The sequence below is a fragment of the Haematobia irritans genome, chromosome 3 (genome assembly GCF_050003625.1).
Source record: "Haematobia irritans isolate KBUSLIRL chromosome 3, ASM5000362v1, whole genome shotgun sequence".
NCBI lineage: Eukaryota > Metazoa > Arthropoda > Insecta > Diptera > Muscidae > Haematobia > Haematobia irritans.
In genome coordinates, this window is record NC_134399.1 from 167512030 (window position 1) to 167539941 (window position 27912).

At 33.4% G+C, this 27912-nt stretch overlaps 1 protein-coding gene across 4 annotated transcripts in view; it reads right to left on the bottom strand.

Annotated features, from left to right (window-relative positions):
• The window catches only part of Fur2 (furin-like protease 2), a 797201-nt gene that overhangs the window by 101284 nt on the left and 668005 nt on the right, over window positions 1-27912 (bottom strand). For all 4 annotated transcript variants that reach the window (XM_075301234.1, XM_075301235.1, XM_075301232.1 and 1 more), the window contains one exon: window positions 10925-11084. In XM_075301234.1, the coding sequence (XP_075157349.1) occupies window positions 10925-11084 (160 nt within the window). The remainder of the gene's footprint in view (window positions 1-10924; window positions 11085-27912) is intronic.

The window sequence follows — 27912 nt, forward strand, 5'->3', positions numbered from 1 at the left end:
TGAACTTCATATGTCACTAAAGACATTCTTGCAATTTTGAACTTCAAATTTTTCCTTGAAACTACAAATTTTTCTTTAACAAGTGAAAAAAAACTTAATTATGTCTAATAAATTTTCTTGAATTTTTCGAAAAATATTTACTTATTTTAATGACATCGGCGTGATGCCAGCGTTCGTAATACTGTTTAGTTAAAATTTTTTAAAAATATTCAAAATTTTCTAAAATTAACCGAAATTTTTCTTCCTGGTGGGTTCACTGTTTTTTCAGTGTATACCTAACATATTATATCCACATCATAATCCTACGGAAATGGGTATAAAATCCCTAAAACTACTTAGATACCATATTTCTAGAAAATATTCACCAAAAATTATTTTGGCAATGTTTACTTTGACAGGATTATTTCTTGTCTTTTATTTAGGTTTGTATTTCATCACTTTTATGAAATCATGTCTTAAATATTGTTCGATGAATACATTCAATACCATTTCAAAACTTTCAATAATGATGGCGCTCCATGAGGCATGCTTCTACTTGGACATACTACTCAGTCAAAAGCACTCATTCTCTCTCAAACACACACACATGATACATATTCACATACATATGTTATTATTTATGCATTTTACCCTGGTAATGCTTTGTGTGGGGTAAAGAATATCCTTGAATGCAGTGGCAAAAATACACACACGCACACATACACACAATCGTTATCGCACTTAAGCAAAAGAATTTCAAAATGTATTCGAACAAACTTAGAGTTATGTATGGCAAAACATTACTGCACATTCATGTCTCTCTTAAATATATTCTGAATGCTGGAATTTAGTTGTTGTTATTTCTTAAGTTTTTTTAATTCTGTATAGCCCTGGTGAGAAGGTTTTCGTTTTGTTGTTATTGTTTTTCACATGTTCCTATATGTACGCGAAATTATGCCGGTGTGTGTGTGTGTGTTCACTACCAATAATGTATTGTGTTCCTTTGGCGGGTTTCGATGAATAGCATCCATAATACATACGCACATACCCCATACACACGTACACACAATGCATTGCATTGCATTACAGTTGAGTTATGTTGTGTGTAAGTGTATAGCGATGAGGAGGAGGACATTGAATATGCTTACAAGGCTTAAACATACGATGTAAACCAATGGTGGCTCACTACATTGGGCCCATTCCTTTTGGCTTTGTGCTGTGTTTAAAGCCATCGTACAGACACTTCCTTTGGTTCAATGAAAGCTTCATCTCTATTTCTCATGTGGTGTGGTTTAATGTGGCGTATATCGCAATGACTGAATTTTGTTGTTGTTATTGTGTTATTGTACGCTAAAGTGCTTTGACGGCTATCTCATGGTGATGCTTGAATGATGATGATGATGTGGATGAGGGTGTTTTGGTTTGATAATGACGACGCTGGTGATCTGTTGTTATAAAAAAAAGAGAGAGGCAGGGGAACCATTGAAAGTGAGAGTTTTGCAGAATTCCAAGTTAAATTGGTCATGATGTCCTTTTTTTATAGTCTTTAAGAAAGCAAATGTTGGTTGTACTCGAAAAATAATGTTTAATTGAAGTGAAGATCGGAATTCTGTCAGAATAGTCCACGAAATAAAGGATGATTTTTTTAGCTATTATCTTTTTGGCAACACAGCTGACGCACGTTTCGTATTTTGTTTCACTTTCAACAAAACGGTGCCACATGCCACACAGCGCACGTAACTATGGACATTTTTGAGGGCAGTTCGCTGAGCATTTGATTTAACCACTTGTCTGGTCATAGTGATTCAACGACTGTTTTGGGGGCTTCGTTAAAACTCATGTTTATATAAGCAATTTTGTTTTATAGTTAAGTCAGTCGACTTAAAATTTGGTATCTAAAATTAAAGAATTTTTTTTTTTGATTAAGGTCAACTTGGCTTTAATAATTCCGAAAAAAATTCTTCAAAATTAATTAAATTGTTTTTAAATTTGTTGACGTTTTGTATCTTCACTACAAAGCAAAACAAGCATTTAAAAAAAAAGAAATTAATACTTGAAACGAAGCATAATTTCTATTTGTATTCGAGCCCGAATTGGCAAATTTAAGTTGCCCTTAACATGATTTTAAGGCACACTGCTACCAAATGAAGAAAAAAGCTGAAAATACGTTCCAATATGCATTTATAAAAAAAAGACTGAAAAACAAAAACAACAACGAATGAATTCTTTCCTAGGATCAAGTACACAGAAAAAAATATCACCAAAATATTTCCAATTAAAAAGTTAATTGAAGTTGAAAATTTTTTCAATTAATAAATTAATTGATACAATTAACTTTTTAATCATGATAGAAACATTAAGTTAATTAAGTCAATGATTGAAATTTTTAAAATGTTTAATTAAAAAATTAATTGATACAATTAACTTTTTAATCAAATTCGGAAGACTAATTCAGTAAAAAAAATTGCTGATTTTTTTTACTTTTTTAATTAAAAATGTATTTCAAACAATCATTTGTTAATCCAAATAAAAACTCTAAGCCAATCTAACTAAGTAATTAAAAATAGTTACCTTTTTTAATTAATAAATTAATTGCGTTTTGCAATCAACATCAATTAAATTTTTAATTGAATCAATTAAAACATTAATTGAAATTGCTGAAAAAATCAATTAATTTTTTAATCAAGAATTTTTTCTATGCCCAATTAAAACTGTGATTGATACTATCGTTTTCGTGATTGAAGACATTTCAATTAAAAAATTAATTGGATCAATTAATTTGGTGATTGAATCAGAGAAAAAAGAGGCTTGCGTCTAAAACTTGTCCATACTAAAATCTAAAATCATTAGTGTAAAGATAAAATCTTTGGATCCGGGTATACTTTTTTTCAGTGCAGACGGACCATTTGAGGCACATCCGCGTTCAACATTTACGTGAAATAATCTTCAAACATAAAATTATATGGACGGTACTCTCAATTCAAATATATATTTTATGCATTTTTTTATACCCTCCACCATAGGATGGGGGGTATATAAACTTTGTCATTCCGTTTGTAACACATCAAAATATTGCTCTAAGACCCCATAAAGTATATATATTCTGGGTCGTGGTGAAATTCTGAGTCGATCTGAGCATGTCGGTCCGTCCGTCCGTTCGTCTGTTGAAATCACGCTAACTTCCGAACGAAACAAGCTATCGACTTGAAACTTGGCACAAGTAGTTGTTATTGATGTAGGTCAGATGGTATTGCAAATGGGCCATATCGGTTCACTTTTACGTATAGCCCCCATATAAACGGACCCCCAAATTTGGCTTGCGAATCCTCTAAGAGAAGCAAATTTCATCCGATCCGGCTGAAATTTGGTGCATGGTGTTAGTATACGGTCTCTCTAAAATTGGTCCACATCGGTCCATAATTATATATAGCCCCCATATAAACCGACTCCCAGATTTGGCTTGCGGAGACTATAAGAGAAGCAAATTTCATCCGATCCGGTTGAAATTTGGTACATGGTGTTAATATATGGTCTCTAACAACCATGCAAAGATTGGTCCACATCGGTCTATAATTATATATAGCCCCCATATAAACCGACTCCCAGATGTGGTTTGCGAAGCCTCTAAGAGAAGCAAATTTCATCCGATCCGGCTGAAATTTGGTACATGGATGTTAGTATATTGTATCCAACAACCATGCAGGAATTGGTTCATATCAGTCCATAATTATATATAGTTCCCATATAAACCGATCCCCAGATTTAGCTTGCGAGGTCTCTAAGAGAAGCAAATTTCATCCGATTCGGTTGAAATTTGGTACATTGTGCTAGTATATGGCCGTGCCTAACTATGTCCATATCGGTCTATAGTTATATATAGCCCTCAGATAAATCGATTCCCAATCACACAAGAATTGGTCTATAACAAGTTCATAATTGTATATAGGTTAGGTTAGGTTAGGTGGCAGCCCGATGTATCAGGCTCACTTAGACTATTCAGTCCATTGTGATACCACATTGGTGAACTTCTCTCTTATCACTGAGTGCTGCCCGATTCCATGTTAAGCTCAATGACAAGGGACCTCCTTTTTATAGCCGAGTCCGAACGGCGTTCCACATTGCAGTGAAACCACTTAGAGAAGCTTTGAAACCCTCAGAAATGTCACCAGCATTACTGAGGTGGGATAATCCACCGCTGAAAAACTTTTTGGTATTCGGCCGAAGCAGGAATCGAACCCACGACCTTGTGAATGCAAGGCGGGCATGCTAACCATTGCACCACGGTGGCTCCCTAATTGTATATAAGCGACCCCCATATTTCAATTCTGGCTCTCTACATATCGTGCAAAAAGTCTATATCGATTCGTAATTATTTATAGACTTACCTATACATAAATTTTTTGTCTAATATATACCAGGTATGTACTAACTCACAATTTAGAAATCGATGTTAAGAAGTTTTAAGATACCACAACCCAAGTATTCGATTGTGGATGACATTCTTTCGTAGAAGTTTCTACGCAATCCATGGTGGAGGGTACACAAGATTCGGCCTCGCCGAACTTACGGCCGTATATACTTGTTTTAATTTTATGTGTTTCTGTTTTTAATGTTCATATAGCTCTTAAAAATCACCCTTTAATCACGACCCGCAATTTACACAACATTAAGGAAAATTTTTCTTAAAACTAAAAAAAAAAAATTAAAAGATTTGATTTTTATTGAGCCTAGGTTAGGTGGCAGCCCGATGTATCAGGCTCAATTAGACTATTCAATCCATTGTGATACCACATTGGTGAACTTCTCTCTTATCACTGAGTACTGCCCGATTCCATATTAAGCTCAATGAAAAGGGACAAGGGACCTCCATTTTATAGCCGAGTCCGAACGGCGTTCCAAATTGCACTGAAACCACTTAGAGAAGCTTTGAAACCCTCAGAAATGTCACCAGCATTACTGAGGTGGGATAATCCACCGCTGGAAAACTTTTTGGTGTTCGGCCGAAGCAGGAATCGAACCCACGACCTTGTGTATGCAAGGCGGGCATGCTAACCATTGCACCACGGTGGCTCCCTTTATTTAGCCTAGATTTAAAGCCATATACTGTAAAAATTGTATTTATTTAAAAGAGGTCGCATCTTCGGCTAGGAATCAATAACAAAATCCTTAAAGGGAGACCAAAATCTTTGATTTCAAGTTAACTTTTTTTAAGTGTAAGACATAAAGAAAAAAGAATGATTTTTTTAATTTGGTTCCTAGTGTAACTAACTTTATCTAACTTCAAGTACACACCATTCAAATTTAAAAGAGAGTTGCTTTTTCACTATTTTCCCGTGTGTACTCCGAATTCAGTCAATCCATTAACCTCGAAATACTATTTGCGTGTTATCATTTTGGCGAAGCTGTTCGATCAGGCCAGAATTATTGCATGATTACTTTTGCATTTGTTTATAACAACAATTGACCGTGGCATACTGCATTAATTATCGGTGATTTTTTTTTCTGTCCAAAAATTCAACCAATATCGTTCCAGTACAACTCAAGCGATCAATCCAAGGATACCACTTTGAGTTAATTGAAGGCATTAAAAATGAATCGCTTGGGAATTGATTTTAGTAACAGTTACCAGAATTTCTGAGAGATATTGTTTCTTCTGTTTGTGCTCGCAATATTTTCATTTAAATTTAACTTTACCATTCCTTAATATACGTCCACCATTCCATAGTTTACAGGAATTTTACTTTGGCTCCCACACAACCATAAGGCTTTTGTGTGTGTGTGTGCGCGCGAAATATTTCCTCATGTTGTTATTCTCATAATCATTAAGAGCGCAATGCCAGAATCATTGTTAGTACAGCGAGTAAGCCAGAAATGATGTTGGAACTGGTGCTCGAGTATGTTGTTGGTGATGTTGCCATAGGAGCGTGTTTCTGATGTTCACCCATAGCAGAAAGGATATTCATTCATTCACACGGAATGAGCGCGTAAGCACAGACAGAATTTTGCTGTCCGTGGCTGCATAAATTCTCATTTGTTAACAGTGCTCAATAGGAGGCTTTGTTTGGTTGGCATGTTTGTTATCTTTTGGTACCAATTTGAATGGCATTTTTGTCTCTCGGTGAGTGTTTCTAAGAATGTGGTCGTGGGGCTATATATGTGCATTCGCTCACTTACACCAAACTCACATGGAAACATATGTAAGTGTGTAATAATGCATGCATTAAAGTAGAAATACATGATAGCAGATCCTGTTTGTAGTTTGTAGTTTTTATAGGAGATTTATATGCGTATGTTCATGTGTATATTTAAGGCATATTTATTTGCTTAAATAAATTTGTTATAAAATCAAAACCCAGCTGTATTCGCTGAGAAGAAATATTTTCTATAGAAATAAAATGTTGACAAACTTTTCTATAGAAATGTCCACCATTTCAACAGCCGGTGCACTGAATTTGCGAATCCAGTGATTTGGATGTGAATAAAAAAAATTTTGTGATATTTTGACGAATAAATAATTTTTAAAACTTTTTATGATTTTCAATGCATTATAAGGCTTGTCTGGATCGTTTGACATCAAATATTTTCAAAAATTCGCAATTTTTCTAGAACGAATTTAGCATTTTTGTCGGCAAAATTTAAATAAATTGCTCTATTTTATTAATTTTTAATCTGTTTTTACCCCATTTGAAACAATAAAATTTTAAATTTCCCATTAAAAATATGAAAAGAGCGAGTTATAAAAAATTGACTCAAATAAACTTTCTGTGCAGTTAAAATAAGGAACATCTTTGGGAGGACATTTTTGGAAGTGCTTTTAAAGTTGTGCCTTAGGAAGAACTTCCAAATTTTTTGCTGGAATAAAGACATTTTGAACAATACTAGAACATATTTAATAACAAATACCACCTATGCTAAGGACCGCAAAACTTTTCAAATATTTTATTGGGAAATATCCAGTATTTTATTTGTTCCCATTATGTTTCATATTCGGTAAAAGTCAGAAAATTTAAACACATAAAGGGTGATACGGTCAAAATTTGGTCAATATAAACTTGACGTATTTCTTTCAATTTTGCTTTTAAAAAACCTGAACACCCCTCATTTTGAAAGTGTGTGTGTGTAGAATGTTGCTCCTATTTTGATTTTGGAATTCACTCTTCAGTTGTCAAAATGCCGTCCAAGCAAGAAGAGCAGCGTATCAAAATTTTGCTCGCGCATCGCGAAAATCCGAGCTACTCGCACGCAAAGCTGGCAAAATCACTAAAAGTTGCCAAATCAACCGTTACAAATGTAATTAAAGTGTTTGGGGAACGTTTGTCGACAGCCAGGAAGTCTGGATCGGGGGGAAATCGAAAACCGGAAGCCGCTGAGACGACAAAGAGAGTTGCCGGTAGTTTCAAGCGAAACCCTAACCTCTCTCTCCGAGATGCCGCAAATAAGCTGGGTGTATTGTCTACAACCGTGCATCGAGCCAAAAAACGAGCCGGATTATCGACTTACAAGAAGGTAGTGACTCCAAATCGCGATGATAAACAAAATACGACGGCCAAATGGTAATGGACGACGAAACCTACGTCAAAGTCGACTACAAGCAGCTTCCCGGACGGGAGTTTTATACGGCAAAAGGAAGGGGAAAAGTAGCAGATATTTTCAAGCACATAAAACTGTCAAAGTTCGCAAAGAAATATCTGGTTTGGCAAGCCATCTGTACCTGTGACTTGAAAAGCAGCATTTTCATAGCTTCGGAGACTGTCAACCAAGAAATTTACGTGAAAGAGTGTTTGAATAAACGTCTGCTGCCTTTCCTGAAGAAACACGGTTGTTCCGTACTGTTTTGGCCGGATTTGGCATCTTGCCATTACGCTAAAAAGGCCATGGAGAGGTACGCCGCCAACAACGTGCAGGTGGTTCCCAAGGACAAGAACCTTCCTAACACGCCAGAGCTCCGCCCAATTGAGAAATACTGGGCTATTGTCAAGCGGAACCTAAAGAAGACCAAAAAAACTGCTAAGGACGAGCAGCAGTTCAAGGCAAACTAGCTTTCTGGTGGCTGTACAAAATCTGATGGCAGGTGTCAAGCGTGAGGCCTGGCAATTCGGATTTGGAAAAGCGAAAGCCTAACTGAATATTTTTCCTGAATTTTATACTAATTGAACTTGAAAAATAAATGTAATTTGGTTTTTTCAATAAACGATTTCACCGATTTACACGCGTTTTCCCTTGACCAAATTTTGACCGTTACACCCTTTAGACTTTCTTTCGAGCTGCAATGCTTACTTAGTGCAAAAGGAATTCGGATTACAGTATGGATTTTTCATTGTTTCAGGTCAATTAAATCGGGATATTATATGGGGCTATATCGAAGGTTAGACCGATATTGACCATAATATCAACCATCTGTTTACGTGACCGAAATAAAACCAAATGTTTACAGAAAATAAAAAATGTAATTTCTGGAATATCAATTATTAACAGGCTGGCTGATAAGTCCCCGGTCTGACACATAGATGGCATCGCTAGTATTAAATACATATTATTTTTATATAGTACCAACCTTCAAATGATTCGTGTCAAAATTTGATGTCTGTAAGTCAAATAGTTTGTGAGATAGAGCGTCTTTTGTGAATCAACTTTTGTTATTGTGAAAAATGGGAAAAAAGGAATTTCGTGTTTTGATAAAATACTATTTTCTGAAGGGAAAAAATACGGTGGAAGCAAAAACTTGGCTTGATAATGAGTTTCCGGACTCGGCCCCAGGCAAATCAAAAATAATTGATTGCTATGCAAAATTAAAGCGTGGTGAAATGAGCACGGAGGACGGTGAACGCAGTGGACGCCCGAAAGAGGTGGTTACCAACGAAAACATCAAAAAAATCCACAAAATCCAGAGGCCTTAAAGACATCAAAGGAACGTGTTGGTCATATCATTCATCAATATTTGGATTTGCGGAAGCTCTGTGCAAAATGGGTGCCACGCGAGCTCACGTTTGACCAAAAACAACGTGTTGATGATTCTGAGCGGTGTTTGCAGCTGTTAACTCGTAATACACCCGATTTTTTTCGGTCGATATGTGACAATGGATGAAACATGGCTCCATCACTACACTCCTGAGTCCAATCGACAGTTGGCTGAGTGGACAGCGACCGGTGAACCGTCTCCGAAGCGTGGAAAGACTCAAAAGTCCGCTGGCAAAGTAATGGCCTCTGTTTTTTTGGATGTGCATGGAATAATTTTTATCGATTATCTTGAGAAGGGAAAAACCATCAACAGTGACTATTATATGGCGTCATTGGAGCGTTTGAAGGTCGAAATCGCGGCAAAACGGCCCCATATTAAGAAGAAAGAAGTGTTGTTCCGCCAAGACAACGCACCGTGCCACAAGTCATTGAGAACGATGCAAAAATTCATGAATTGGGCTTCGAATTACTTCCCCACTCACCGTATTCTCCAGATCTGGCCCCCAGCGACTTTTTCTTGTTCTCAGACCTCAAAAGGATACTTGGCTGCAATGAAGAGGTGACCGCCGAAACTGAAGCCTATTTTGAGGCAAAACCGAAGGAGTACTACCAAAATGTTATTAAAAAATTGGAAGGTCGTTGTATTCGTTGTATCGCTCTTGAAGGGAACTATGTTGAATAATTAAAACGAATTTTGACAAACAAATGTGTTTTTCTTTGTTAGACCGGGGACTTATCAGCCAACCTGTTATGTTATAATCAGAGACACGGAGTATATGGAATATACTCCAAATTTGAAATATATCATAAATATTACTAAATTTCAAATTTGAGGATGAAAAACGAACGCAAATGCGGTTTCTATATTCCCAAGAATTACTATATAGTCTATATAGCGAGATTCGAGTTTCCGAAATGACGACTTTTCCGAATTGTGAAAGAGATGAAAGGTCGAAAAGAAAACGTTTCGATCTTATTAAAATCCCCATTTCTACACCCTCAAAAAAATCGCTACTGTGACATATACCTCAAACACATTTTGCTTCAAGCATATATACTTTCAGGATTGTTCCAAACAAAATATTATGTTTCACCTTAGGGCATACACTGGTAGTAAAAATATATATTTAAGGCGCCAATTGGTTACATCCATTATTTTACTTGCAGCATACTCTCTAGGTCTCTCTTTCTAAACACATATATGTTTATAGACTATTTCCAAATTAATATAAGTTTGCATCTAAGCATATTATATTTACAAACATTTTATGTTCCAAACATAATATGTTCTAACATATTAACATATATGTCCCAAACATGTTATGCTAGTTTATGAACATTATATGCTTGTATTTAAAAATATTGTGTTAAAAAATTTGAGTTCCAAACATATAATTTTTACACCCAAACATATGAAAAACAGTCTTTTTCGTCCGTGTAGCTGAAGTTAAAAATTTGGAAAATTTGAATGACATACATTAATTTTAGATTGTGCCAATTTAAATTTATTTACTACTGGATTATTCGTTGATTTGACATAGCAATTCCTCTATAGATTGTACAATTACGATTTCATTTCTTGAAGAATTAAAACTCTTTATAGATTATCACAGACATCTTCCTGAGGAAATAACATAAGAAGATATTTTCTGATTTTTAAAGTTATTTAAAATATAAAATTTACTTATATTTTATGGCTTTAAAAATGTCAATAAAAATATCTGCAAAGCTATTTTATTTATTGATAAAAATTTGTAAAATATTTTAATTAATGTAACCTATAAGGTTTATCCCTTTAGGTTATACAACTGATGGCAAAAAATAAATGAAAAATTCATTAACAATATTCCAGCATATTAACCCTCATCTCATCAGAGAGTTTGCAATGGACAATAAAAAATAATAATAATAATATATTTTATATAGATAATGGTAATGATAAATTTAATAATATATTCATGTATACATATATGTGTGTTTAACTTACCACCAATACTGGCATTGTATGCAACACCTACACCACAGTAATTATTGAAAGCCACACCGGCCACTTCACCAGCACATCTGGTACCATGCTTGTTATCACCATTATCTTGTGGTGTTGGATCAGAATCGTTGCCGTTAATGTCAAATGATGCATCTGGATCCTGTGGAATAAAAGTGGAAGCAAACAAATGAAACTATGCGATAGTATTGAAAAATACATATGTACATACGAACACATATACCTCAGATAGGTATATAAGGGTGTAACATATGGGGAATACAATTTTATATTGCCATAATTTGTATATATACGTTAGCCAAAGCAAGATTTTGATTAATTTTTGTTTTTTGAAAATAGTTCGTGTTATTGTAAAAAAAAAATATCCCAACTAAATACCACCAGACCGATTAAATTCGTTTTGGTCCGCCCTATTATTAAAGTTTATATATTCATAAGTGTTTATAGTATAACTTTCTGATATACACCCCGAGCCATAGGAGCCAACCGAGATTGAGTGGGCCAGTGAGAGTCCATATGGATTTTTTGTTTACATATGCTAATGGATATCAATAGACCTCATATACATTTATATGAAATGTCATATAATTAATAAAAATTAAAACTTTCCTACCAAAAACAAAAATGCAAGCAAGTATTATACTAACGGAGTGTTTAATAACACATTAAATATATGGATATTTAATGTGATTGTAATCAACGGAATTAAACCAGATATTTTTATGCAAACCCCTTTATCCCATCTGGCTACTACACCGAAAGAATTTTCTTCGTAAAAAGAACGAAAAATTTCGTTAAAAGTACGAAATTTGTCATTGTTTTACAACCAAAGAAACTTTTCATTAAAAGTACGAAATATTTCGTACTTTTTACGAAGAAAAGTTCTTCCAAAATTTTCGTAGTTTGTTTCTTACAATTCGTACTTTTTACGAAAAATCTTCGTACTTTTTATGAAACAATTTCGTTCTTTTTATGAAAATGTTTCGTACTTTTTATGAAGAAGTTTCGTAGTTTTTATGAAAAATGTTCGTACTTTTTATGAAAAACTTTCGTACTTTTTTCTGAAAAATGTTCGAACTTTTAGAAAAAAAATTTATAGTCGAAAATGCATTTGGTTGTAGTTGCAAGTGTGAAAAATGACATCACTACTTTACATCTTAAGTTTTTGAATAATTTTTAGTTTTATTGCTTCACTTTTATTCATAGCGCGCTATCACCCAAATGAGAAGTAGCGTAAACTTGCATAAAAAATAGAATAAAGGAATACACTCAAGCACATTATAAAAGACAATTTAATGCCGCGAACGGAAATTTTACAACTTCAATGAAACTTCTTCGTTATTTCAAAGAAAATGTTTCGTACTTTTTATGAAGAAATTTTAACGCAGAATGTTTCGTAAAATATTCGTAAAAACTTCCTCACAAAATTCATGAAATATGAAGAAAGTTTCGTTAAAAGTACGAACTTTTTACGAAGAAAAGTTAATGTAGAATGTTTCGTAGAAGTTTCGTATATTCGTAAAATGTTCTTCGTAAAATTTACGAAAATGAATGAAAATTTCGTTATTTTAATGAAGAATTCAGGAAGAATAGTTAATGAAGAATTCTTCGTAAAATTAACGAAGAGAATTCTTTCGGTGTATGTTTTATCGATATAATTTAAATAAGGTCTGAGGAGTGACATTGCATATTGTTATACCGACCACCATAGAATGAATATGGAGGTATAATAAGTTTGTCCTCCGATCTGGCTGTATTTAAAAGTATTTTAGGCCCACAAAGATCTGCGTCGAATCATGGTAAAATAATTCCCAGGTAGTTGCAGTATTACAAAAACAACAAAATTCAAGTACACCCATATATCAGTTATGTTTACAAATTTAATGTTAGTAAACAACAGATATTAAATATTGTCAATTTGTTTTGTTTACATTTTAATGTTAGTTACCAATAGTAACCTATGTAACCAATAGTTACTTATGTCACCAATAGTAACCATACATATTTTTGACAATAGTAACCTGTGGAATGTAAAATGTAACCAATAGTACTAAGACATGTTTTTGACAGTTGGATGTACTCAGCTGCGAATAGCTGACTGTAATGTAGTACCTTTCGTAGTTTTATCATGCGTCGAATTAAGTTAAAATTTTAAAATTTCATTTCTACAGCAACTTTTGTCGAAATTTCATTTCTACAGATAATTTTCTCAAAATTTCATTTCTATAGGAAATTTTGTCAAAATTTCATTTCTATAGGAAATTTTGTCAAAATTTCATTTCTATAGGAAATTTTGTCAAAATTTCATTTCTATAGGAAATTTTGTCAAAATTTCATTTCTATAGGAAATTTTGTCAAAATTTCATTTCTATAGGAAATTTTGTCAAAATTTCATTTCTATAGGACATTTTGTCAAAATTTCATTTCTATACGAAATTTTGTCAAAATTTCATCTCTATGTCAAATTTCGTCAAAATGTTCTTTCCATAGTAAAATTTGATCAAAGTTTCATCTGTGTAGCAAATTTTGTCAAAATTTAACTCATATCGAAAATTTTGACAAAATTTTATTTCTATAGGAAATTTTGTCAAAATTTCATCTCTATAGCAAATTTTGTCAAAGTTTAACTCATATCCAAAATTTGGTCAAAATTGTATTTCTATAGGAAATTTCGTTAAAATTTCAGTTTCTAATGCGCATGGAATAATTTTTAGCGATTATCTTGAGAAGGGAAAAACCATCAACAGTGACTATTATATGGCGTTATTGGAGCGTTTGAAGGTCGAAATCGCGGCAAAACGGCCCCATATGAAGAAGAAACAAGTATATACGGCCGCAAGTTCGGCCAGGCCGAAGCTTATGTACCCTCCATCATGGATTGCGTAGAAACTTCTTCTAAACACTGCCATCCACAATCGAATTACTTAAGTTGCGGTAACGCTTGCCGATGGCAAGGTATCTTAAAACCTCCTAACACCATCTTCTAAATTGTATGTCCATACGTGGTATATATTAAATCAAAAAAGATCGATCCAATACGTATATAATTCAGTTTGACAAAGTAGACATAAAATTTTCACAAAATTTTCTATAGAAATAAAAATTTTGACAAATTTTTCTATAGAAAGAAAATTGTGACAAAAATTTCTACAGAAATAAAATTTTAACAAAATTTTCTATAGAAATAAACTTTTGACAAAATTTTCTATAGAAATAAAATCTTGGTCGATTATTTTTGGCTCGAGTGGCAACTATGATTATGAACCGAATAAAATTTGAACAAAATTTTCTTTAGAAATAAAATTTTGACAAAATTTTCTATAGAAATAAAGTTTTGACAATGATGAAAATTTTATTATGAACCGAATAAAATTTTAACAAAATTTTATCTAGAAATAAAATTTTGACATTTTCTATAGAAATAAAATTTTAGTAGATTATTTTTGGCTCTAGTGGCAACCATGATTATGAACCGATATGGACCAATTTTGGTATGGTTGTTAGCGACCATATACTAACACCACGTTCCTACTTTGAACCGGATCGGATGAATTTTGCTCCTCCAAGAGGCGCCGGAGGTCAAATCTGGAGAACGTTTTATATGGGGGCTATATATAATTATGGACCGATATGGACCATGTCCCAAATTACAACCGGATTGGGTGAAATTTGCTTCTCTTGGAGACTTCGCAAGCCAAATCTGGGGATGGGTTTATATGGGGGCTATATATAATTAAGGACCGATGTGAACCAATTTTTGTATGGTTGTTAGAGACCATATACCAACACCATGTACCAAATTTCAGTCGGATCGGATGAAATTTGCTTCTGTTTTAGGCTCCGCAAGCCAAATCTGGGGATCGGTTTATATGGGGGCTATATATAATTATGGACCGATGTGAACCAATTTTTGCATGGTTGATAGAGACCATATACCAACACCATATACCAAATTTCAGCCGGATCGGATGAAATATGCTTCTCTTTTAGGCTCCGCAAGCCAAATCTGGGGATCGGTTTATATGGGGGCTATATATAATTAAGGACCGATGTGAACCAATTTTTGCATGGTTGTTTAAGACCATATACCAACACCATGTACCAAATTTCAGCCGGATCGGATGAAATTTGCTTCTGTTTTAGGCTCCGCAAGCCAAATCTGGGGATCGGTTTATATGGGGGCTATATATAATTATAGACCGATGTGAACCAATTTTTGCATGGTTGTTAGAGACCATATACCAACACCATGTACCAAATTTCAGCCGGATCGGATGAAATATGCTTCTGTTAGAGGCTCCACAAGCCAAATCTGGGGATCGGTTTATATGGGGGTTATATATAATTATGGACCGATGTGGGCCAATTTTTGCGTGGTTGTTAGAGACCATATACCAACACCATATACCAAATTTCAGCCGGATCGGATGAAATATGCTTCTGTTAGAGGCTCCACAAGCCAAATCTGGGGATCGGTTTATATGGGGGCTATATATAATTATGGACCGATGTGGACCAATTTTTGCATGGTTGTTAGAGACCATATACCAAAACCATATACCAAATTTCAGCCGGATCGGATGAAATATGCTTCTTTTAGAAGCTCCACAAGCCAAATCTGAGGGTCCCTTTATATGGGGGCTATACGTAAAAGTGGACCGATATGGCCCATTTTCAATACCATCCGACCTACATCGATAACAACTACTTATGCCAAGTTTCAAGTCGATAGCTTGTTTCGTTCGGAAGTTAGCGTGATTTCAACAGACGGACGGACGGACGGACGGACGGACGGACGGACGGACGGACATGCTTAGATCGACTCAGAATTTCACCACGACCCAGAATATATATACTTTATGGGGTCTTAGAGCAATATTTCGATGTGTTACAAACGGAATGACAAAGTTAATATACCCCCATCCTATGATGGAGGGTATAAAAAGTGTTGTTCCACCAAGACAACGCACCGTGCCACAAGTCATTGAGAACGATGGCAAAAATTCATGAATTGGGCTTCGAATTGCTTCCCCACCCACCGTATTCTCCAGATCTGGCCCCAGCGACTTTTTCTTGTTCTCAGACCTCAAAAGGATGCTCCCAAGGAAAAAATTTGGCTGCAATGAAGAGGTGATCGCCGAAACTGAAACCTATTTTGAGGCAAAACCGAAGGAGTACTACCAAAATGGTATCAAAAAATTGGAAGGTCGTTATAATCGTTGTATCGCTCATAAAGGGAACTATGTTGAATAATAAAAACGAATTTTGACAAAAAAAAAATGTGTTTTTCTTTGTTAAACCGGGGACTTATCAGCCAACCTCTTATAGTAAATTTTGACAAAATTTTATTTTATAGGAAATTTTCTCAAAATTGCATTTCTATAGAAAATTTTCTAAAAATTTCATTTCTATAGGAAATTTTGTCAAAATTTAATTTCCATAAGAAATTTTGTCAAAATTTCCTTTTTATAAGAAATTTTGTCGAAATTTCATCCCTGTCAGAAATATTGTCAATATTTATTTTCTATGGAAAATTTAATTTATAAGGAAATTTTGACAAAATTTCATGTCTATAGCAAATTTTATTAAAATATAATTAAGATAGAAAATTTGGTCAAAATTTCTTTTCTATAGTAAATTTTGTCAACATTTTATTTCTATAGGAATTTTTTTAAAAATTTTATTTCTAAGGGAAATTTTGTCAAAATTTCGGTTCTATAAGAAATTTGGTCAAAGTTTCAGTTCTATAGCAAATTTTGTCAAAATTTCTTGTCTATAGGATTTTTTTTGTTAAAATTTTCTTTCTATAAGAAATTTGGTCAGAAATTTTGTCAACATTTCATCCCTATAAAAAATGTTGTCCAAATTTCATCTCTATAGCATATTTGGTCAACATTTCATTCCTATAGTAAATTTTGTAAACATTTCTATAGGAAATTTTGTCAAAATTTGATTCTGAGGGAAATTTTGTAAAAATTTCGGTTTTATAAGAAATTTTGTCACAGTTTCATTTCTATAGTAAATTTTGTCAAAATTTCGGTTCTATAAGAAATTTTGTCACGTTTCATTTCTATAGTAAATTTTGTCAAAATTTTATTTTATAGGAAATTTTCTCAAAATTTCATTTCTATAGAAAATTTTTTAAAAATATTATTTCTATAGGAAATTTTGTCAAAATTTAATTTCCATAAGAAATTTTGTCAAAATTTCCTTTCTATAAGAAATTTGGTAAAAATTTCATCCCTGTCAGAAATTTTGTCAACAATTCATTTCTATAGGAAATTTTGTAAAAATTTTATATCTATAGGAGATTTTGTCAAAATTTCATCTCTATAGCAAATTTTGTCAAAATTGAACTCATATCCAAAATTTGTCAAAATTGAACTCATATCCAAAATTTGGTCAAAATTTTATTTCTATAGAAAATTTCGTCAAAATTTTAGTTTCTATAGTAAATTTTCTAAAAATTTCATTTTATAGGAAATTTTCTCAAAATTTCATTTCCATAAGAAATTTTGTCAAAATTTCATTTTTATAAGAAATTTTGTCAAATGTTCATCCCTGTCAGAAATATTGTCAAAATTTATTTTCTATGAGAAATTTAATTTATAAAGAAATTTTGTCAAAATTGAATTAATATAGAAAATTTGGTCAAAATTTCATTTCTATAATAAATTCTGCTAAAAATTTTCCTTCCATAAGAAAATTTAGTCAAAATTTCATTTTTAGGAAATTTTGTCAAAATTTTATTTCTATAGGAAATTTCATTTCTATAGAAAATTTTGTCACAATTTCATTTCTGTAGGAAATTTTGTCAAAAATTAATTTTATAGGAAATGTTGTCGAAATTTCATATCTTTAATAATTTTTTTCATAATTTCATTTCCAAAGGAAATTTGTTGTTGTTTTTTGTTGCTTTGTAGTTTGTCAACATTTGATTTCTATAAAAAGTTTTCTAAAAATTTTTACATCTTCTAAATATCAATTTTATGTACATTTTTATACCCTCCACCGTAGAATAAGGGCCAGTGTTAACTTGTAAAAAATATCATATTTGAGTTTTATTAAAGGGGCATAAAAACTGATTAAGATTTCCCCCGTGGAATTGAGAATTAACATTTCGGTTTACCTATTACGAACAATTTGCTCTGCATAGTTTCAGGCGTCACAATTGTCCGCCTGAAGTGGAAAGGAACTGTCAAAATTATTATTATATTACTGGATTTTATGTTAAATTAATTAGATTTTATGTTAAAGCATCGATCACATTCATAATTCTAAATCATTGTGAATGCGTCCGGTATCATAATTTACGAAATCGATTAAACTAAAAAATGAAAAATGAACTATCTTATAATCAAAGATTTTCTATATCTAACATAGGCTCCAGATAAATTCATATGACTGTCCTTATTAGAATTTTCTGTACAGAAAAAATTTCCAATATTTATAAAAAAACTGCTCTTGACTTCATTGAGATTTGAAATTAACATTATTGTATTGATCCGTGAAGTAATAGAAAACTACTATGATGAACATATAAAAGAAAATCATTAAAAGTATGCATGAATTTTTGTCTATCTCTCGTAGTTAAAAAAAATTACTTCCATTTTGGCTCAAATAACCTACTATTTAATGTTTATTGATATATAAACCTTCCACAAAGTCCAAGTATTTTGACCCATATTTACCAATACAATAAATTGTGTTCTCTTGCCTGCACCAAATATAAATGAAACATAGAGTTGGTATGTACGGCTGTAAGTTCGATCGAGCCGAATCTTTAATACCCAACATCATGGATTCCATACATTTTTTTTTTAGCATAAACCTTTAGGGATCTGAAATACAACAGAAGTCAAATCGGGAGATGGGGAGAATATGTGGAGCTATACAAGAATATGGACCGATATTGCGTTTCAAATTTCTGGCAACTCGTATGAAGTCGCGAGATAGGTCTATATGGGAGCTATACGAGGGTTGCCTTTGATTTTGATTTTGGAATAAGAGACCAAAAACAAGTATTGATCATCGAAAACCGTTGTATTGCTCTATTCTATATTCCCCATTAAAGTCAATTTGAATCAATTGTCAAAGACACTCTTTTTGCCAATCTGATTATTATTATTTATTATTATGTACGAGAATAAAAAGAAATCATTAGGTGCCAGTCAGACTTACACCGCGGATGAACCATCAAATCGATGTTTTGTGTGCTCAGAACTGAAGTTGTGTGAACCGATGTTTGAGTGCTTGCATGCTCATAGTGAAGAGTGACCCGTCTTCGGCGATTCGTTTTCCTGATTTCTTAGAAGACAACTGACAAACATATGGTTTTGTGTCAAAATTGATTTTTTTAGGTTGTACAATTGCGTCATGCCCAGTTTTTCAAAAAAAAAAAAAAAAACTTAAAAAAAAAATATTCATATAATCTCATGTGTAGAAAATTTTATTTATGCATAGGTATGTATACAATATTTTTACAATATTAAATTGAGCCGACGGGCTTTTTGGACAGCAAATAAATCAATGACTTCTTCAATCGGCACATTTATTCGGCGATGAACCGACATTAATGCCAATCCGCTAGTCGAATTTCTAAGATACGTCTTTAATCTCTTCATTGTTGAAAATGAAAGTTCGGATGAGTACGTAGTAACTGCAGGGATGGAAAATGCAGTACTATAGTACTTTTTTCAATACTTTTTCACCCCGGTCAGTACCGCAGCACCCCCGCGAATGATTTAGTACCTTTTGTGTACATATTTTTGAATCGATATCAGATTTATGGTACAATTTCTTTGACAAAATATTTTAATATTTTGAGAAAGTCTTTATCAACCTTATTTGCTAATAGTCTTTTACAAATATGGCAAAACAGACATGTTCATGTGGGAAGAAAATCTCGATTTTGTAAAAGACATAGTCAAAAACAGGATTTTATTGATCTTCAAGAATGTTTTAGTCGAAAAAAGAATGCGATTCTATATTATCGATTTTTTATTTCGGTAGAAAATGTTGTCAAAATTTTATTTCAATTGAAAATTTTGTAAAAATTTTATTTCTATAGAAAATTTTTGCAAAATTTTATTTATATAGAAAATTTTGTCAAAATTTTATTTATATAGAAAATTTTGTCAAAATTTTATTTTCTTTAAAATTTAGTCTCTTGACAATAATTTTTGTATTTTCCATCCCTGAGTAACTGGCAAATTGACCAAAATTTTTAAAAGAATATGCACGTTTGGAAATATCTCTTTATTGCACTCTCCAAGTGCTTCCATTGCTGAATTAGGCAGGTTCTTTTCGCAGGTTTTGCGCCATTTCATTTACACATGTGTGTTTGGCTATTTCGTTGTTGTTGCTATGGCTAAACAAAGCGAGTCATGTTCACAAAAAGAACAACAAACACAAATAAAAAGCAGAAAGACATTTTCCAAAAATGAAATTTGTGGTGCGAGAACAAAAACAATTTGTTTTTTCGGCCGTCGTTTGACGGACTCTTCAACTAGTATTCTATGATTTGTGCAAGTTTTATAGGTAAGCGTTTTTCAAAATAAAACCTCCAGCTTTTCTTCACCATCTTCGACAAGATTTTTCTATGCAGCTAAAAATATATATTTATTTATATAAAAATATTCATTCATTTCGGGGGGGGGGGGGGGGTTGATCCCCCTCATCCCCCCCTGAATACGGCCTTGTGCCTAAGGTTGACCTAATATAACTTTAGGTCACATGACGATCTTGCAATATCGGTTGGGGGACATCATCAATTGTTTCCGGAACAACAACTGATTTTGGACGACCTTCACGAAATTCATTTTGGACTGAACTACAACCTCGATTGACAAACACTAACATAGTCCTTGATGGAGCTTCATTGCCAAAAATTTTTTCATCGATGCACTGTTGTTGTGAAACTAATCGTATTAAAATGTTCACGATTTAATTCCACTTTTTGGGCGAGTTGTCAAAACGTTCTGAGTACGTATAACCTTTGGGGCCAATTCTGAATATAAAAGGCAACCCTCGTAGCAAAATCGTGGACGTGTATCAACAAAATTTAACTCATCATTGCTGGGATTCTAATTTCAGAATAATTGGATAAATATTGCGTCGTATTCGATTCGGATCTATAAGGTGATCCCAATCCAATATGACGCAATATTTATGGTAAATGGATGAAAATCTTGAGCGATATAGCCCACATTCGAACTTGATCAGCTTGCAAACGAAAACCAAATTTGTGACAAATTTCAGGACGATAACTTGACGTACGGATAGGATACATCGAAATATTGTCTTAGAATTGCAACCCAGCAAAAAAAAAAAATTGGAAATTCTTCTTAAGGCACAACTTTAAAAGAACTTTATTTTAATTGGACAGGAATTTTTTATACCCTCCACCATAGGATACATTGAAATATTGCTCTAAGATCCCATAAAGTATATATATCCTGGGTCGTGGTGAAATTCTAAATCGATCTGAACATGTCCGTCCGTCCGTCCGTCCTTCTGTTGAAATCACGCTAACTTTCGAACGAAACAAGCTATCGACTTGAAACTTGGCACAAGTAGCTGTTATTGATGTAGATCGGATGGTATTGCAAATGGGCCATATCGGTCCACTTTTACGTATAGCCCCCATATAAACGGACCCCCACATTTGGCTTGCGGATCCTCTAAGAGAAGCAAATTTCATCCGATCCGGCTGAAATTCGGTACATGGTGTCAGCATATGGTCTCTAAAAACCATGCAAAAATTGGTCTACATCGGTCCATAATTATATGTAGCCCCCATATAAACCGATCCCCGATTTGGCTAGCGGAGCCTCTAAGAGAAGCAAATTTCATCCGATTAGGCTGAAATTTGGTACATAGTGTTAGTATATGGTCTCTAATGACCATGCGAAAATTGGTCCACATCGGTCCATAATTATATATAGCCCCCATATAAACCGATCCCCCGATTTGGCTTGCGGAGCCTCTAAAAGAAACAAATTTAATCCGATCCGACTGAAATTTGGTACATGGTGTTAGTATATGATATCTAACAACCATGCAAAAATTGGTCCACATCGGTCCATAATTATATATAACCCCCATATAAACCGATCCCCCGATTTGGCTTGCGGAGCCTCTAAGAAAAACAAATTTCATCCGATCCGACTGAAATTTGGTACATAGTGTTTGTATATGGTCTCTAATGACCATGCGAAAATTGGTCCACTTCGGTCAATAATTATATATAGCACCCATATAAACCGATCACCAGATTTGACCTCCGGAGCCTCTTGGAAGACCAAAATTCATTTGATTCAGTTGAAATTTGGTACATGGTGTTAGTATATGGTCTCTAATGACCATGCTAAAATTGGTCCACATCGATCAATAATTATATATAGCACCCGTATAAACCGATCACCAGATTTGACCTCCGGAGCCTCTTGGAAGACCAAAATTCATCTGATTCAGTTGAAATTTGGTACGTGGTGTTAATATATGGCCTCAAACACCCATGCAAAAATTGGTCGAAATCGGTCCATAATTATATATAGGCGCCATATAAATCGATCCCCAGATTTGACCTCCGGAGCCCCTTGGAAGAGCAAAATTCTTCTGATTCAGTTGAAATTTGGTACGTGGTGTTAGTATATGGTATCCAACAACCATGCAGAAATTGGTTCATATCAGTCCATAATTATACATAGCTCCCATATAAACCGATCCCCAGATTTGATCTCCGGTGCCTTTTGGAGAAGCAAAATTCATCCGATATGGTTGAAATTTGGTACGTGGTGGTAGTATATGATATTTAACAACCATGCCAAAAGTGTTCCATATCAGTCCATAATCATATATAGCCCCCATATAAACCGATACCGAGATTTGGTTTTGGAGCCTCTTGGAGGAGCAAATTTCATCCGAGTCAGTTGAAATTTGATACATTGTGCTAGTATATGGCCGTTAACAACCATGCCTAACTAGGTCTATATCGGTCGATAGTTATATATAGCCCTCAGATAAATCGGTCCCTAATCACACAAAAGTTAGTCCATATCAAGTTCATAATTCTATATAGCCCCAAATATAAGCGACCCCCATATTTCAATTCTGTCTCTTTACGTATCGTGCAAAAAGTCCATATCGATTCGTAATTATTTGTAGTCTTACCTATACATAACTTTTTGGTCTAATATATACCACATATGAACTAACTCACAATTTAGAAAACGATGTTAAGAAATTTTAAGATACCACAACCCAAGTAACTCGATTGTGGATGACAGTCTTTTGTAGTAGTTTCTACGCAATCAATGGTGGAGGGTACATAAGATTCGGCCTGGATGAACTTATGGCCGTATATTCTTGTTTTAATATAATTTTTTTATAACTCGTATTTTTCATATTTTTAATAGGTAATTTGAACTTTGTTTTTGTTTTGTTAAAAACAGAGTAAGAAATAATAAAATTGTACAAACTATTCAAATTTATCGAAAATAACTGCTGAATCCTTTCCAAGAAAATTGCGAATTTTTGATAATAGCTGAGGTCAAACGTTTCAGACTAGCTTAAGAATGAATTAAAAATCATAAAATATTATAAAAGTTATTTATTTAGCAAAATATTTTAATTTAATTCACATCCAATTCTGAATTCAGATCACCCCTTAGGTAAGGTTACAGTGGCAGCCCGATCAAGATTCAGGCTCACTTAGACTATTCAGTCCATTGTGATTATGATGTGATGTAAATTCAGTGCAACGGCTGCTGAAATGACGACATCCGTCCTATGACAAGTCCATTCATCGCTTCTGCGCCAATTTTGCACCATTTCCGGATCCAAGAAGAACATTTGCACAAATTTTTTGGCAATGCCATTTTTGCTGGGAACTTAACCGCAACTATATTCACTTTATATCGTTCGAAGATGATAATTTGCGATGTTACAAAAGCAATGGCAAACATAGTATACCCCTATCCTATGGTGATGGGTATAACCATAGCTCTTCATCCACATCCGCACATTGTTTACATGCAACCTTTAAATATTATTTGTGCATATATATGTGTGTGTGTGTTTGTATATGTATAAATATGCTTCCTCTTTCTATACCATACTCTTACAAAAATTTTTCAATAATCGAAATTGAATTTTCAATTGTTTTCAATTTATCATCACATAACCCCCTACTACTATAAGCACCCCAGAAATCGAACTTATGGCTCCTCCAACCACCACATCATCTACAGATGTGAGGTCTGGCCCAGTTTTAATACAGGGTAGTGGATTGCACCGCATCACGACAGATAAACAATTGGCAAAAATAACGTGAACATATAAAGGAAAACAAGGACTGTTGAAAGGGGAGGCGCACAGAAAGGTGGGTGTATATTGTAGACTCCAATCGAAATTTGTGAAGAAGATAACGCCCAACGTAATGTAGTTATAAAAATTGTTATTTGTCTGCTAAATGTATGGCAAAACAATATATTCATTCAGAATTTGGCAAAGGAAAATACCAAGTTACCAATGCATCATAAGGTTATTAAAATAAAGTTACAAGAAAAAAATTTAAAAAAATTGTATATTTAAAGTAAAAATAATACGCCAATTAAAATTAGGGAAAAAAGTCAATTAGAAATAATAATTGTAAAAATTTTAATTTCCGGAGTTGCGTTTTTAGGAGAGAAAGAGAAATTTAAACTGAAAATTCCTTGATTTTCATAATTTTTTATTTATAATCTGAAAAACCCACATTTTCCTTATATGCCTATTTATATGAACTTAAATAATTTCCTTCTTTGGCTTTTAAATAACATTTGAAAAAAAAAAATAAACAATGAAATCAAATTGTTATTATTTTTCCAAAGCTTTAACCGTTTATGGTCGTAAATAAAGAGCTTCTTATTTTCTTATTATACCCTTCACCACTACTGTGGTACAGGGTATAATAAGTTTGTGCATTTGTATGTAACGCCAAGAAGGAAAGGTCTGAGACCCATCGTTTAGTATATCGATCGTCTTAGAATTGAATTCTGAGTCGATTTAGCGATGTCCGTCTGTCTGTCTGTCTGTCTGTCTGTCTGTCTGTCCGTCTGTCTGTCTGTTGATGTATTTTTGTGTGCAAAGTACAGCTCGCAGTTTTAGTCCGATTGTCCTAAAATTTGGTATAGGGTCCTGTTTCGGCTCAACGACGATCCCTATTGATTTTGGAAAAAATCGGTTTAGATTTAGATATAGCTGCCATATATATTTTTCACCGATCTGGTCATAATTGGCGCGTATATCAACCGATCTTCCTCAAATTCCGTACATCCGAATATTTTATGAGTCTCGAAAAACTTGCAAAATATCAGCCAAATCGGTTCAGATTTAGATATAGCTCCCATATATATGTTTTTCTGATTTCGACAAAAATGGTCAAAATACCAACATTTTCCTTGTTAAATCGCCACTGCTTACTCAAAAAGTTGTAAAAATGACTCTAATTTTCCTAAACTTCTAATACATTTATATAGAACGATAAATCATAAATAAACTTTTGCGAAGTTTCCTTAAAATTGCTTCCGATTTAAATGTTTCCCATATTTTTATACCCTGCTCCACACTGTGGAACAGGGTATTATAAGTTAGTGCATATGTTTGCAACACCCAGAAGGAGACGAGATAGACACATGGTGTCTTTGGCAAAAATGGTCAGGGTGGGCTCCTGAGTCGATATAGCCATGTCCGTCTGTCCGTCTGTCCGTGAACACATTTTGTAATCAAAGTCTAGGTCGCAGTTTTAGTCCAATTGACTTCAAATTTGGCACAAGTATGTGTTTTGGCTCAGAATAGATCTCTATTGATTTTGGAAGAAATCGGTTCAGATTTAGATATAGCTCCCATATATATATTTCGCCCGATATGGACCTATATGGCCCCAGAAGCCAGAGTTTTACCCTAATTGGCTTAAAATTTTGCACAAGAAGAACAATTAGTACTATAGTCAAGTGTGCCAAATTTCATTGAAATCGGTTCAGATTTAGATATAGCTGCCGTATATATCTTTCGCCCGATATGCACTAATACGGTCCCAGAAGCCAGAGTTTTACCCCAATTAGGTTGAAATTTTGCACAGGGAGTAGAATTAGCAGTGTAGTCAAGTGTGCAAAATTTTATTGAAATCGGTTCAGATTTAGATATAGCTCCCATATATATCGTTCGCCCGATTTACACTCATATGACCACAGAGGCCAATCTTTAGCTCCGATTTAGTTGAAATTTTGCACTGGGAGTAGAATTAGCATTGTAGCTATGCGTGCCAAATTTCGTTGAAATCGGTTCAGATTTAGATATATCTCCCATATATAGCTTTCGCCCGATTTACACTCATATGACCACAGAGGCCATTTTTTTGCTCCGATTTAGTTGAAATTTTGCACATGGAGTAGAATTAGCATTGTGGCTATGCGTGCCAAATTTGGTTGAAATCGGTTCAGATTTAGATATATCTCCCATATATAGCTTTCGCCCGATTTACACTCATATGACCACAGAGGCAAATTTTTAACTCCGATTTAGTTTAAATTTTGCACAGGGAGTAGAATTAGCATTGTAGCTATGCGTGCCAAATTTGGTTGAAATCGGTTCAGATTTAGATATAGCTCCCATATATATGTTTTTCTGATTTCGACAAAAATGGTCAAAATACCAACATTTTCCTTGTAAAATCGCCACTGTTTAGTCGAAAAGTTGTAAAAATGACTCTAATTTTCCTAACCTTCTAATACATGTATATCGAGCTATATATCATAAATAAACTTTTGCGAAGTTTCCTTAAAATTGCTTCAGATTTAAATGTTTCTCATTTTTTTTTTACTAACATTGTGTTCCACCCTAGTGCATTAGCCGACTTAAATTTTGAGTCTGTAGATTTTGTAGAAGTCTATCAAATTCTGTCCAGATCGAGTGATATTTAAATGTATGTATTTGGGACAAACCTTTATACATAGCCCCCAACACATTTGACGGATGTGATATGGTATCGAAAATTTAGAACTACAAAGTGGTGCAGGGTATAATATAGTCGGCCCCGCCCGACTTTAGACTTTCCTTACTTGTTTTTTTTTTTTTTTGTTTATTTCATGCCATATTTTCAACGCATGACTTCTATCGAAACGATATTTTTCGTACGTACAAATATTTCAATATTTATAAATATAAGAAGAATTCAAATAAAAAAAAAATGAAATAAATAAGAATTGTTATAATTCCAATTTGAAATGCCAAACAAAAAAAAAATTATGCGAATTTCATATTTTCAAACTGCCTCGAACACATGCATGCGAACTCACTCCCATCCAAGCAAGCAGACAACAATTTGCAGCACATGTGCTCTGTTATGTATGTGTAGTAATATGAAGAAAATCTTGACAGTTTCCAGGGATAGCAACGATTTTTTAGAGAACGAATGTATTTCCATATGCACACACAAAAAAAAATTTTTCTGATTCAATCACGAAATTAATTGATCCAATTAATTTTTTAATTGAAATGACTTCAATCACAGAAATGATAGTATCAATTAAAAAATTAATTGAAGGTCAATTAAAAAATTAATTGATCCAATTAAAAAATTAATTGATACTATTAATTTTAGTAATTGATTTTTGTTTCAATTAAAAAATTTGTTGAATCAATTAAATTTTTAATTCAAAATTTTTTAAAACTCAATTAAAATTTTAATTGAAAAAATTTCGTGAAAAATTTTTCTGTGTGCACAAAAGACATGTCAAAAATACATGGTATAAATAAAATATCAACGTTTAATTTTGTTGACATTAAATTTCGACAATTTTTTTTTAATTTCAATAAACCTTGACCATGTATTCTCAAAGAAAGACATTTTTATTAACAGAACAGAAATTAGTCTATGACCAAAATTTAATTTTTATAGAAATATAGACATTTATAAAAAACACGTT